We start from the raw sequence: 15,006 nt of genomic DNA on the forward strand, positions 1-15,006 counted from the left end.
GGCAACATTACTTATCTTGATTACAGGCACTTTGCACCCATCCTGAAACATTGTTGCAAGTTGTGCCCATATGTGTTGATTTTTCAGTTTTTTTTTGTGTGTGTGTGTGGGCTATAGAACTACAGTACTATGAGGAACTGCCAGTAGAGCGTGTTGTAATATATGTGGTCATGATGGTGAAGCGCTGCAATGATTGGAGAATTGAACAGCAAAAGCTCTCCTAAGGTTTTTTTTTTTAGTGTTTCATCAGTATGTATGATGTTTGCATATTTGTGCTAATGCCTCACGGTATTTAGTACTGTTGTCAAAATGAAGAATATCAACCTTTTGTATCCGATTGGCCATCCACTTATGTTACATCATCAATGCAGTTACGAGGAAAAGCAAGATTTGACTAATGCCTACTGAAGTGCATATGAATGAGGGAATAAGAAGACTGCTGGTATGACACATTCATCATTGGAGCATTCTTAATTAGCAATATCAAAATTAGTGTGTGGACCTCTATTGTGGCCTTTTACAGCGTGTAGGCCCGATCATCGCATGCTGTATGCCTGGTGTCCAAGATGAGCGTTTTTCTTCCTCAATTAAAATCAAGTAATTCAGAAACTTAAGAACTGGAGCGAACATAATAAAAGCACACTGGCAGCTTGAAACTCTCTATTATTTTGTGGGAAATTGCCACAGCTTACACAAGTTGATGCTTGCAGGTATCTTCAAACAATCCCAACAATTATATTTTTAGGCACTGGATAGCTCAATAATGACTAGCGGTATATATTGTCTACATACATGAGCCCTGGAATAATCTAGCAAAATAATCTGTGCTCTATTATTATTGTTCTTAAGTCCTCTACCTTTCTGGTGAGGTTATTCTTCAGGTACAAGAACACAACTGAGGGGTAATATAATTTGTTTTATTGTGATTGTTCTGTAGTTTATAACACTTGTAATGAACACTCATTCAGGTGCGCCAACACCACAAAGAGGTAAAGGAAGCTGATAAGAGAGTTTCACTAATGTTGCACTAACTTGGTAATTTTCGTCAAGATGGAAAGAAAGTGCTACGTTTCTGCTCGCAACTTACTGGATCAATAAAAAGTATTGCCATTATTTTCTGGTGTTTTCTCTCTCTTGCTGCAGTGGTGGCATACACACAAAAAAAGCTACCATGAATTGATGTAAGTCACTTTGTTTCATATACGAAACTCAAATAAAATAATTTCATTTGATAACTTAAATATACACAGTTGCTGCACCAGTGCGGTTTGGTTACTTCCAGCACACACAGACATTGGGATCCTTGTCAAGTATGTCGTCCAGCTCTTTGTAGCTCATCCCTGTTGAAAAAATGCACCAATTGAACTTGACTGCCTGCGTGTCAATTGCAATTAGTGTAGGACACTCACCAGTCTTGGCACAAATGTCATCATAGCTGTGAGCTCCATCGAAGTACTTAGAAACCGATTTAATCTTCGAAGTACTGTCAGCTGCCCGCTTCAAGTCTATGGGATACTTGTGCAACCGACGGAGGAGGCCCTTCATGACTCCATATTGCACAAGCTTTCTGATCAGCCACATGTAAAGGGGGAGAAAACAAAAAAGCCCCGAGGTTACAGACCTTTTTTTGTACATAAGTGATGACAAACCAAGCTATTGGTCTTCTTTTTTTTTTTTCTTTGAAATTATCACTTGAATAATTGGTTGTTCTCAATAATGCGTCTCAATGAAAAGTGGAGTTTTCCTTGTTGCAACAACGCGTGGCATCCGACTCCCAATTTGGAGGTTGTCGCTTTGGATCTCTGACAAATTGAAAGCAAATCTGCGAGCCCTTTAGGCTGGAAAGTTGTTTACTCAAAAAAAAAAAAAAAACACTTCAACAATAGACCCAAATAAATTAAACCATTCAAGTAATGTACAGGCGGCATTAATATGTAGCAATTATGATTGCCTCTTAGTCTGTCAGTGGAATCAAAACCCAAGACCTAGTGATCAAGTCCTTTTAAAGTAAATTGTGCCCTCCCTAGTGTGTACAAGGTAATCCTCCCAATATGGATAGATTATAGCTGAACCTCTGAAAATGTGTAGCGAGTGCCTACAATAAAAGTATGAATTTAAATAGGCTGCACATGTGTGAACTGTTGTGTACTAGACATAGGGATGGGCATTCAAGTGGATAAGTAGAATGCATTAGGGTTAAACTTGAATTGGGCAGTATCACCTGTTTATTAGTAGGCTACCAGCATTCAAAAATAAAAAGGGTAGGACTATATGAGCATTAAATTAAAAATATAGATGTCTGAAAGCCATGTAACAAGTCTCTATATTTCTCACAATTTTTATAACATTTTTAAGCACTGATGCCTTCACTTTCGATGACGATGTTATGTAAAATGCACAGTCTCACCGTTCATCTATTCCAAGGCTGTGTGGATTAGTCCGGGCACAGACATCTCGAACACTGTTGCTCAGGTGAAAACTGCAGTACATCTCGAATATTGACCTAAATGTTGGTCGTGGTCGACCTAAAACAACAAAGAAAGTTCATGAGCAGCTGATTGACAGTCTTAATTAGATCAGGGAAGATTAAACATTTTGACAGGCAGTATTATTACGGAGTGTACAATGCAAGTTGGACGTATTGTAGTTAGATTGGACTCTGGTAAGCTGGCCCAGGAGACAAACTTCAATAAGAATTGTCAAAAGCATAAAACCTCGAACAACGAAATAGAAGTGGCACAACTTTCGAAGTTGATTAGCAAGCGTAAGTTATCTGATGCTAGAAGGTATAACATGGAGAGAATTGAACACACTCTGAAAGAAAGTGTTGAAGCGGAGAAGACTAAACTTGGCATAGGCTAAAACCAGAGGTATGCACCAAGGGACAAGGACTGCGAAGTAACTACCAATATGAATAGGATATTTAAAATAAGGGAGGCGTTTTACAGGTGTCTGTACAGTAGCTGCGACAACTGCGACCATAATGTAAGAACTAGCAGTAACCCAAATGACATTTCACCAGTAATGACAGAAGTAGTCAAAAGAGCCTTGGTGGGGGAATGTGAAGAGCCAAAGCTGCTGAGGATCAGGTAGCATCAGATCTGCTGAAAAACTGAGGACAGATTGTGTTATAAATATTAGCCACCCCGTTTATGAAGAGCTTTTGATGGGGAGGGTGCCAGAATTTCGGAAGAATGCTCACATCAAAATACATAGAGGAGATAAGGACCTGAAGAATTGCAGACCGATCAGCTTGCTCTCCACCTTATACAAGCTATTTACAGAGGTAATAGCTAACAGGATTAAGACAGCAGAATTCAATCAACCAAAGGAACAAGCAGGATTTCGAACAGGATACTCGACAACCAACCACATTCATGCTAGCACGTAATCAAGAAATGCTCCGAATACAGCTAACCACTATCATAGCCTGCATAGATCAAGAGAGGGCATTCGATTCAGTAGAAATATCGGCAGTCATGCAGACACTGCAGAATCGGGGTGTTGACAACTCTTATCTAAACATCCTGAAACAAACCTACAGAAGACCAGCTGCCACCATAGTGCTGCATAAAGCAAGCAACGGGATACCGATCCCAAGAAAATATGATCACCCTCAATGCTACTTACCACATGCTGAAAGGAGGTTTGTAGAGGCCTAGAATGGGAAGAGTTTGGAATGAGAGCTATTGAAGAGTACCTTAGTAACCTGCGCTTTGCCAATGCATAGCCAACTAATTTGGGGGACGAGTTGCAACTCATGATTATTGAATTAAACGAGAGTAGAAAGGTAGGTTTTAAAATTAATATGCAAAAAAAGTAATGTACAACAACTTCTGAATAGAACAGCACTTCGAGATGGGTAATAAAGCAGTTGAAGTCTACTTAGGACAGGTAATAACCGCGAAGTGGAACCACGGGGTTAACTAGAAAAAGAAGGGCGGAGCACATTTGGGAAGCACCATCAAAGCATGACTGGTAGATTTCCACTGTCCCTCCAGAGGAAAGTACATAACAGTTGTGTCTTGCCACTACTTGCAGATGGCGCGGAAGCCTGGAAGCTTACAAAGAGGGTTCAGCTTAAATTGAGGACGACGCAGCGAGCGATAGGTAAATGATAAGTGTAAACTTAGGCGACAAGAAGAGAGCAGAGTGGATCGGGGAACAAACCGGGGTCAAGATATTTGAAATCGAGAAGAAATGGACATAATCGAGAAGAAATGGACATGAGCTGGGCACATAGCCTGTAGGCAGGATAACCGCTGGTCATTAAGGGTAACTGACTGGATTCCCAGAAAAAGAAAACGGGCTAAGAGGAGACAGTCAGGTGGACAGATGAGATTAGGAAGCTTGCGGGTATTAAGTGGCAGCAGCAAGCACAGGACCGAGTTGACTGGCGGAACGTGGGAGAGGCCTTTGTCTTGCAGTGGACATATGATGATGATGATGATGTAGTCTTTAAAGCAGCATCTACCTAATTTAGTGTATGAATGTGTATGTTTTGCACCCTGCCTTCCAACCCATACAAGAGAGGAGAAAAATGGGGGTGGGGTCAAAAGGGAAGAGAGAGTGACGAGCAACAAAAAAATATGATGTGGGGGGGTGGGGAAAGGTAGCTTCCTACATTAGGACATGGATCCCCCACCCCTCGCTTCATCATTCTTTAATCTTTTCAGTTTACTTCTGACACGCCCAATAAAGCTTGCCTGCCCTCATCATCATCAGCCTGATTACGTCCACTGCAGGACAAAGGCCTCTCCCATGTTCCGCCGGTTAACCCGGTCTTGTGCTTGCTGCTGCCAATTTATACCCGCAAACTTCTTAATCTCATCTGCCCACCTAACCTTCTGTCTCCCCCTAACCCACTTGCCTTCTCTGGGAATCCAGTTTGTTACCCTTAACGACCAGCGGTTATCCTGTCTATGCGCTACATGCCCGGCCGATGTCCATTTCTTCTTCTTGATTTCAGCTATGATATTCTTAACTCCCGTTTGTTCCCTAATTCACTCTGCTCTCTTCTTGTCTCTTAAGGTTACGCCTACCGTTTTTCTTTCAATTGCTCGCTGCATCGTCCTCAATTTAAGCTGAACCCTCTTTGTAAGTCTCCAGGTTTCTGCTCCGTAGCTAAGTACCGGCTAGATACAGCTGTCATATACCTTCCTCTTGAGGGATAATGGCAATCTACCTGTCATAATTTGAGAGTGCTTGCCAAATGTGCTCCACCCCATTTTTTTTCTTCTAGTTACTTCAATCTCGTGGTTTGGCGCCGCGGTTATTACCTGCCCTAAGTAGACATAGTTTTTTACAACTTGAAGTGCACTATTACCTATCTCGAAGCGCTGCTCTTTTCCGAGGTTGTTGTACATTACTTTCGTTTTCTGCAGATTAATTTTAAGACCCACCTTTCTGCTCTCCTTGTCTAACTCCGTAATCATGAGTTACAATTCGGCCCCTGAGTTACTCAGCAATGCAATGTCATCGGCGAAGCGCAGGTTACTAAGGTACTCTCCATTAACTCTTACCCCTAACTGTTCCCATTCTAGGCTTCTGAAAACCTCCTGTAAGCACGCGGTAAATAGCATTGGGGAGATTGTGTCCCCCTGCCTTACACCCTTCTTGATTGGTATTCTGTTGCTTTCTTTATGAAGCACTATGGCAGCAGTTGATCCCCTGTAGATTTTTTCCAGGATGTTTATATATACTTCATCGACGCCCTGATTCCGCATTGTCTGCATGACGGATGATACTTCTACTGAATCAAACTCCTTCTCGTAATCTATGAAGGTTATGTATAGTGGTTGGTTATATTCTGAGCATTTCTCTATTACCTGATAGATAGCATGAATGTGGTCGATTGTTGAGTAGCCTGTTCGAAATCCTGCTTGTTCCTTTGGTTGATTGAATTCTAATGTTTTCTTTACTTTGTTAGCAATTACCCTTGTGAATAGCTTGTATACTACAGAGAGCAAGCTGATCGGTCTGTAATTCTTCAAGTTCTTGTGATCTCCTTTCTTATGTATTAAGATGATGTTAGCGCTCTTCCAAGACTGGTACTCTTCCCGTCAGGAGACATCTCGTTAACAGGGTGGCTAGTTTTTCTAACACAATCTGTCCTCCATCTTTCAGCAGATCTGATGTTACCTGATCCTCACCAGCAGCTTTGCCTCTTTGCATGCTCTTCAAAGCTTTTCTGACTTCTATCATTACTGGTGGGGTGTCATCTGGGTTACTGCTAGTTCTTATAGTATTAAGGTCGTGGTTGTCTCGGCGACTGTACAGATCTCTGTAAACTCCTCTACTATTTTAACTATTCTATCCATATTGGTAGTCATTTTGCCTTCTTTGTCTCTTAGTGCATACATCCGATTTTTGCCTATCCCAAGTTCCCTCTTCACTGCTTTGACGCTTCCTCCAATTTTCAGAGCGTGTTCAATTCTCTCCATGTTGCACCTTCTCACATCGCATACCTTACGCCTATTATTCAACTTTGAAAGCTCTGCCAGTTCTATTTTGTCTGTTGTACTTGAGACTTTCATGATTTGGTGCTTCTTAATGAGATTCTTCGTTTCCTGAGAAAGCTTGCCAGTGTCCTGTCTAACTACCCTGCCTCCAACTTCCACTGCACACTTCGTAATGATACTCATCAGATTATTATCATTCATTGTATCTACGCTAAGGTTGGTTTCCTCACTAAGAGCCGAGTACCTGTTCTGAAGCAAGACTCTGAATTCCTGTACTTTCCCTCTCAGTGCTAGCTCATTGATTGGCTTTTTGCGTATCAGTTTCTGTCGTTGCTTCTTCAAGTCTAGGCGAATTCGAGACCGTATCATTCTATGGTCACTGCATCGTACCTTGCCAACCACTTCCGCATCCTGCACAATGCCTGGGTGTGCACTCATTATAAAGTCTATTTCGTTCTTATTTTCGCCATTAGGGCTTCTCCATGTCCACTAGCAGTTTCCTCATTTTCGGTAGAAGGTATGCAAAATCCATAAATTATTGCGTTCTGCAAATTCTACTAGTAGCTCTCCTCAGGTGTTTCTAGTACCGATGCCATAGTCTCCTACTGCCTGGTCTCCAGCCTGCTTCTTCCCTACCTTTGCATTAAAGTCTCCCATCAGTATAGTACACTGTGTTTTTACCTTACTCATTGCCGATTCCACGTCTTAATAGAATCTTTCAACTGAAGCGTCATCATGGCGGGATGTAGGTGCGTAAGCCTGTACTACCTTCATCCTGTATCTTTTATTCAGTTTTATTCATCCGACCTGGCGTGTCTGTTAAGTTATTTGCAGACGATTGCATAATTTTTAATACCATAAATTCTATCTCTGACCAGCGTAACTTGTGTGAGAACTTAATCTACATAAAAGAATGGTGTAAAAAGTGGGAAATGGTAATTAATTTTGAGAAAACTGCATATTTATGTCTGAGTAACAAAATCCGAAAACTGGAGTTTACTTATAATGTAGGTGGATATGCTATCAGGCAAGTAGAAGAATTCAAGTACTTGGGCGTAACGATTACATCGAAGCTTAGCTGGACAGCACATATTGATGGTATATGTTCTGCTGCCAGGAGAAAATTAGGCTTTCTAAAATATAAATTGGGTCGTTCTTCTAGTTCACTAAAACTTAGAGCCTATAAAGTCATAGTTCGTCCTTCTCTTGAATATGCCAGCATTGTGTGGGACCCCCACACAGCTGGTAATATACAGAAAATAGAAAAAATACAACGATTAGCTGCTCGATTTATATACAACCGGTATAGATGTCGCGATTCGCCGTCAGCCCTGTTGCAGGATGCGAACCTCCAACTTTTGGCCGATCGAAGGAAAACTGCACGGCTTAACTTTTTCCACCTTTTATACTTTTCCAGATCAGGATTGCATGCACCAGATTACATAACACAGGACACAACCAGGGCTTCACGTCATAAACATAGTCGTAGCATTACACCTATATTTGCACGCACTAACATTTACAAGTATTCATTTTTCCCGAGAACTGTCTCTGATTGGAATGCTCTGCCCCATGATTCTCCTATGCGCAACACGCCGAGATGAAACTATACCCTTTTCTTGTCGCTTAAGTCTGCTTCTTTGCCTGTATTTGTCCCTTGTTTTTCACGAATTTTTAATGTACATGAATTTTGTTCTGCAGTGAATGTATACTGCAGCGGAAGTGTATGTATGTAGAAGAATTTTGAACTGTATTGCCCTCTCCTGCATGGACCATACTTGGTCCGCAGTATGTGATAAAAAAAAAAAAAAGTTACGATACCTACCACCCTTTCATTAATGCTATAGTATTCTTCTATGTTGCCAGCTATGTTTCTGTGAATTAGGAACTCCACTCCCAGTTCTCTTCTGTCAGCCAAGCCCTGATAGCAAAGGGCGTGTCCATTCTGTAGCACCGTATAGGCCTCATCTGTCCTCCTAACCTCACTGAGCCCTATTAACACCCTCTAGCTCCTCGAATAGTACAGCTAGACTTCCCTCACTAGATAAGGTTCTAGCGTTAAACATTGCCAAGTTCAGGTTTCAATGGCGGCGTCCGGATCAAGAGATTCTTAGCACCCTCTGTTGCGTTGCAGATCTGACCGCCGCCGTGGTCAGTTGCTTCGCAGCTGCTGGGGACTGAGGGCCGTGAGTTATTTGAAGTATGCATGTGGGAGGTAGTGGCCCGATAATGCACCAGGGCGGCCAATCCTTCTCTGGTGAGGGTGTGCGTTGCCGGCGGTGGTTAGTGGTGACGCCGCACCCCAGGCCTCTTAATGCAGTTCCATCACCACACGGATTTTTTCTAATCCGGTTGGGAACTGCGCGGCACCGGGATTTGAGCCACGGACCTTTTGCATGGGAGGCGGATGCTCTAACCATTTCGCCATCGCTGCATAGCCCTTCCCTCATTTTTGCTAATATGAGAGGAGAGCGTGTGAATCGTATTATGCTAAAGTAGACACCTGCAGCCTGAAAGAAAAGCCTGCGATTAACTCCAGTGGCTGCTCGTGCTCATGAGTTTCTCGCGTGATGTATACAACCATTGTAACCCTCGCCTGTGCACTTGCAGAACTAGAAGCAACTGCAAGTAGCAGTAGCAAAACAGCCAAGCTGATAATGACAGCAACCTAACAGCACGACCTATTCAATTATTCGGCAGATCTTGCATGCCACTTTTGGTACGAACACTGAGGCCACTGCAGTAGTTACCTATACACCCATTCATATATTTTGGGAAGTATTTGAGTAACAAAGGGCTGAGCTAGTTAGTAGATATGAGTATTTATTAAAAAAAAAAGGTTCGTGGAAACAAGAACGCAAGAAATGCCGGAGTATTGACTTCATTCTTGTGTCCCGCCCTGTGTTTTAGAAAGCAAGTATTTTTTTACGTTAACTGATAACAATAGGCAAGATCTGGTTTGTGGAACCTCCAGTCAAAGTAGCTAGCCAATAGTGTCTTGGTTGTCCTACAGATACAATTGGCCTTTACCCTAATACCATGCATATGGAGTGCCAGATTGCTTACTTTCTTCGAACAGCTGGCTTTACGTTGTTCAGATAACTTTGTGGCACGGCACATACAAAGGTATAAGAAACGCAATAAGGGCACTGACTGGAAAAATTACTGTGTGCGATATGCAATGGCAAGAAAACGCTGCCAACCTGTAGTAGAGCCTTCTGAAAACACTCAGGCCACACATTATATAGTGCAGCATGTGGACAAGAATTTAAAATTTGCTCAGTCTGCAAAAAAACCGGTCTCACTTTAAATGATGCCATTTACTCAAATGACTGCACCATATACCCAAATTCATGGCCATTGGCTGACTAGCTTTGTAGGCTCACAGCTAGTGCGCCCACTGTGTGAAGCTGCCAGGAGCACACACGCGATCATACCAAAGGTAAGCCATGCAATCAAAGTAAAAGAAAAGTGCTTTGCTTAGCTTTTAGCACACTCATTGGGATGAGAGAAAACGGAAAGCAATAAAAGAGTGCGGCTTAGCTCCACTCGTGTATTTCACAGATTTTAAAAACTTTTGCAAGGCAATAAACGTCTTTAGTGAAACCATCTTATGGCTACTTGGAAATGTCTTGCAGGGTCACTTGCACATTAGTGAATATGTGATTAATGAACGCTTCACACTAGCAGACTGGTAGAATATAAAAAAAATAGCAGTCTTTTTATCCTCAATGTAAGCATGGTGCGTCACAAATAAAATTGTAACAAAAAAAATGCTGCTACCAGCGTTGCTGCTCTACAGGTGGTGGGTGATCTGGCTTAGTAAAATAGCAATACTCGAACAAGGCAAGACTCTGAGTGGTATATGCATCGCCGTGCGGAGGCTTATACACATTTTTGTTAGTAGATGGCAACCCCATAGCTGGTCAGCAAATACAGCCATGTTGCCCATTAATTACTGAAGTCTCAAGCTAAAACCACCGATGACACAGTGCAAATTAAAGAGCTGTCATGTCAACCAAACAAATCCCAATAAGTAGTTTCAGAATTAAATTAATATACCTTGAGTATGAAAGAAAAAGCTTGGCAAACATACAGATATTTCATTAAAGTTAAACTAAGTTGGTTGCAGTTTAGAAATTTCGCAGTTAACATTTTTGTAAATACATATTTACTACTTCAGTACATTGGTCCATAAATCACAAATTTGCAAATGCATTACAGTATCGTTTTGGAGAGAAGGCATTGGATACAATAACTAGGTATCTGTTTTTATCTCTTGAAAAGAAAAAGTGCAGGAAACGCTTGTGGTTATGTCGCAAGTATCTATGTCTCAAATACGCGGTGCCTGAGTATCTTGTATCGCGATACAATTTCAAAGGATTTTTTCGCAGCTCTGGTTGTCAAACCTCAAGCTAAGCCAAAGTTGCCTCCTGAAACACCGATGCAAAGACAGGCTAGATTAGCTTGTTAGAGACAAAACTCTCGAAGCGTGGAAGTATGCCAAGACCAAAGCTGTTCGCCAATGCCGGTTGTGCTCTCTCGAGGAATGAAGTTTGGTGTCTTCGATGATTCCACTGAAGGTTCTGTAGCGGTCGTTAACAACAATGAAAGTGAGAAAAGTTCAGTCTCTGGCAAGCGCAGTTGCTCTTATGAGTCCCAGATCCTAGGCATGATTAGCGCCACTTTGCGGTCACACGAGCAGCAAACATTACGCCATCTGTTGAGGCGACATGCTTGTGTGTTTGACTTTTGCCAAGAGGAGAGGCCACTACCTTTACCATGTTCTCGCGCTCACCATAGGATTGACACCAGCACTGCCCATCTGATCCGACAAAAGCCTTACCAAGTGTCGTCATCAGAACGAAAAGTTATTGCCAACCAGGTTCAGGAAATGCTGAAGAAGGGTGTTATTGAAGAGTCGTGTAGCCCGTGGGCAGCACCGGTCATCTTGGTTAAGAAAAAAGATGGTGCCTGGCGATTCTGCGTTGATTACAGAAGACTCAACGCCGTAACCAAAAAAGATGTATATCTGCTGCCTAGAATTGACGATGTTATTGACTGCTTACACTCGGCTTCGTACTTTTCTTCAATAGACCTACAATCAGGATATTGGCAGATACCTATGCACCCTTCAGACAAGGAGAAGACTGCATTCGTGACGCCTGATGGACTGTACCAATTCAATGTGATACCGTTTGGGCTTTGCAACGCCCCCGCCACTTTTGAAAGGTTTATGGACTCTGTCCTTCGTGGTCTTAAATAGGAAGTGTGCTTATGCTACTTGGATGACGTCGTCATTTTCGGGCATACCTTCGAAGAGCACAATGTCCGTTTAAGCCTTGTTTTAGACTGTGTCGGAAGGGCTGGCTTGATTTTGAACTCTAAGAAGTGCCGGTTTGGTGAACGACAAGCTTTAGTCCTCGGTCACCTAGTTGACAAAGATGGTGTCAGGCCGGATCCCGGCAAAATCGAAGCAGTCGGCACATTCAAACCGCCCCAGACACCGAAAGAACTTCGCAGCTTCTTGGGCCTATGTTCCTACTTTCGCCGCTTTGTGCCCCGATTCGCGGACGTAGTACACCCACTGACGAGCTTGTTGCGAAAAGACAGCCCATTCGAATGGACACCTGATTGTGATGCCGCCTTTTCTGAACTGAAATTTCTACTAACATCTGAGCCTATTCTTTGTCATTTCGATCGTTCTGCTCCTACAGAAGTGCACAGTGACGCAAGTGGAATTGGCATCGGAGGTGTGCTTGTTCAGCGCCATGATAATGCAGAGCATGTTGTTGCTTATACGAGTCAATCTCTAAGCAAGGCTGAAATGAATTATAGGGTGACAGAACAAGAATGTTTAGCGGCTGTATTCGCCATTCAGAAGTTTCGATGTTACCTCTACGGTCGTCCATTCACGATTGTGACAGACCATCATTCATTATGTTGGCTTGTTACCCTCCGAGACCCTTCTGGTCGCCTTGCTCGATGGCTTTACGCCTTCAATAATTTGACTTCAGCATTTCGTACAGAAGTGGACGACGTCATTCGGACGCTGATTGCCTTTCTCACCTACCTATAACCACGACGCAGGACAGTGCAGATACCCTTGACATCTGTTTTGCTGCGGTCTTTCACACGTTTCCTGACGCCAATATCTTCAAACGAGAACAATTGAATGATTTATCTTTAGACCCATTGTTCGTTGACGCTCAGAATCTCAAAGGCAGTGGTCGCTTTCGCATTCGTGATGGACTGTTGTGCAAAACGAATTACTCAGCAACCGGTGCACGTTATTTACTGGTTGTACCTCAAAGTGTTCGATGCGACGTTCTCCGTACTATACACGATGATCCAACGTCGGGACACCTTGGGTTCATTCGCACCCTGCATCGAGTGCAGCAGCGTTCTTACTGGCCCCGAATGCGAGATTTTACAAAACAATATGTCTCGAGCTGCGAGCACTGCCAGCGTCACAAACGACCTACCAGTGCACTGCACGGCCTTCTTCATCCCGTAGAACCGCCTACTACGCCTTTCGAGCAAGTGGGCATCGACCTATTAGGCCCCTTTCCGCGATCTTCGAACAACAACCACTGGATAATAGTGTGCGTCGACCACCTTACCAGATACGGCGAAACCACTGCGATACCATCTTCTACAGCTGATGGCATCGCTGCCTTTTATTATGCTTCGTTGTTCTTCGTCATGGTCCGCCTCAAGTAATCATTAGTGGCCGAGGTCGCCAATTCATCGCGGACGCTGTGGAAGAATTGCTTCGCCTCTGCACTTCACAGTTCAGACATTCGACACCATACCATCCCCAGACGAATGGTCTCGTAGAACGTACCAATCGAACTCTTACTAACATGCTCGCAATGTACGTCGCGTCCAATCACAAAAACTGGGATGAGATCTTACCATTTATTACTTATGCATACAATACAGCGAAGCACGAGACCACGGACTTCACGCCCTTCTACCTGCTCTACGCTCGATCACCACGCAGCTCCCTTGATACAATCCTCCCATTTAAGCTCCATACCGATGAGTCTGTGGCCGAAACATTGTACCGGGCTGAAGAAGCCCGCCAAATTGCTCGCTTGCGAACACTGGCATCACAAGATCGCTCCAAGCAACGATACGATCAACGCCATGATGCCATTTCATTCCGCAAAGGTGAATTCGTGTGGTTGTGGACCCCCCAACGAAAACCTGGTTTATGTCAGAAGTTTTTACCGCAGTACACAGGCCCCTACGTCATTGTAGATCGCTTGACTGACTTGACGTACGTTGTGGCACGCTTGACGACACCTTCTCGTCGATCAAATTGAACGCAGTTGGTGCACGTGACTCGCCTCAAGATGTTTCATCCCTCCAGTGACATAAACTCGCCCAGCGGGCTTCGTCTGTGAACGGGGGATTGCTACGGTATGAGCCGGGCTGTAGTATGTGCCGGAGAGGTAGAAGAGGAAGACGACGTTGTCTGGTGCGGCCTGAGGACTCCATCTTTATTGCGACTGCCAAACTTTATCCTCACCCTGTAAATAAATCCACCTATCCTTTAATTCAACCATAACAATATTTATGTCCTTCGTTCGCGTCGCGTAATACCAAGTATGGTACACGTGAAGCTAGTGAAACGGCTGCGAGCGCATCATTAGCATAGCATGTAGTCATGTTGTTACATGACACGCATCTCATGATTATCATGTTTGCACCAGTAGGCATACCATACTAGTTTTGCAACATGTCATGTGAACGAAACCACCACAAGAGTTATAGGACCATAAAATGTAAACTATGACATTCATGACATGCCATGATTTTCATGTTATGACTAGTCAAATATATTCTTCATATAGTCATGTAATGGTATACCAAGTGTAGTGGAGCATACGCACTAATGCGTATGCGCCTTCCAAAGGGAACGAAAAACCCCGTGCTTTGATCGCGCGAGAACCTGTGCCACCTTTGCCAGACTTGCCGTACGCCCATTTTTCTTCGCGACCTCGCTGCGACTCCTCTGTTTGAATAAACATCATCGCTGCGGCGCGTAGGTAGGACTTCCGAAGTATGCGTGGTGCGCAGGTGTGGGACGGCGGCGACAGAAGCGTGCAACGTGGCCAGCGATGCCACACGCGAAGCAGATAGGACGATTGTCTTGGGTGCACCACTCATTAGATGGACGAAAAAGTGAGGTGGGGGCCTGTAAACTGGAGGCGAAGCCGGAGGAGGTGGAGCCGATAAGGCAACTGGATGCGGTAGGGGCCGCGCGAACACAGCTGCGTAGCTGGGAGGTGAAGGTGGCGGAGGTGGCGCGTAGCCGGCAGTTGATAGATCAGACCGTACCGAAGTGCATGGGTAAGGGGCTAGAACTGTAGGGAGGGCATCGCAAATTTCAGTGCGTATAGCCTGCTGCAGCGTCGAAGGGAGGCTTGCGGTGGGCGCGCCGCTATGTGGCAGCAAGGAGAGCTGTCGGGCGACTTCCTCCCTGAGGAATTCTTTAATCTGGTTCGACAGAGTTCCTTGGCGTGCGTTGCCATTT

The 15,006-nt window shown here is 43.9% G+C and overlaps 1 protein-coding gene across 3 annotated transcripts in view; it reads right to left on the bottom strand.

Moving 5' to 3' along the window:
- Positions 1-896: 896 nt before the first annotated feature.
- The window catches only part of LOC119166937 (Nitrogen permease regulator-like 2), a 29,789-nt gene continuing 15,679 nt past the window's right edge, over positions 897-15,006 (bottom strand). For all 3 annotated transcript variants that reach the window (XM_037418328.2, XM_037418327.2, XM_037418329.2), the window contains 3 exons: positions 2,408-2,525; positions 1,410-1,567; positions 897-1,340 (listed from right to left, as the gene is read on the bottom strand). In XM_037418328.2, coding sequence (XP_037274225.1) covers positions 1,273-1,340; positions 1,410-1,567; positions 2,408-2,525 — 344 coding nt within the window. In that variant the 3' untranslated portion in view covers positions 897-1,272. The remainder of the gene's footprint in view (positions 1,341-1,409; positions 1,568-2,407; positions 2,526-15,006) is intronic.

The sequence above is a fragment of the Rhipicephalus microplus genome, chromosome 6 (genome assembly GCF_043290135.1).
Source record: "Rhipicephalus microplus isolate Deutch F79 chromosome 6, USDA_Rmic, whole genome shotgun sequence".
NCBI lineage: Eukaryota > Metazoa > Arthropoda > Arachnida > Ixodida > Ixodidae > Rhipicephalus > Rhipicephalus microplus.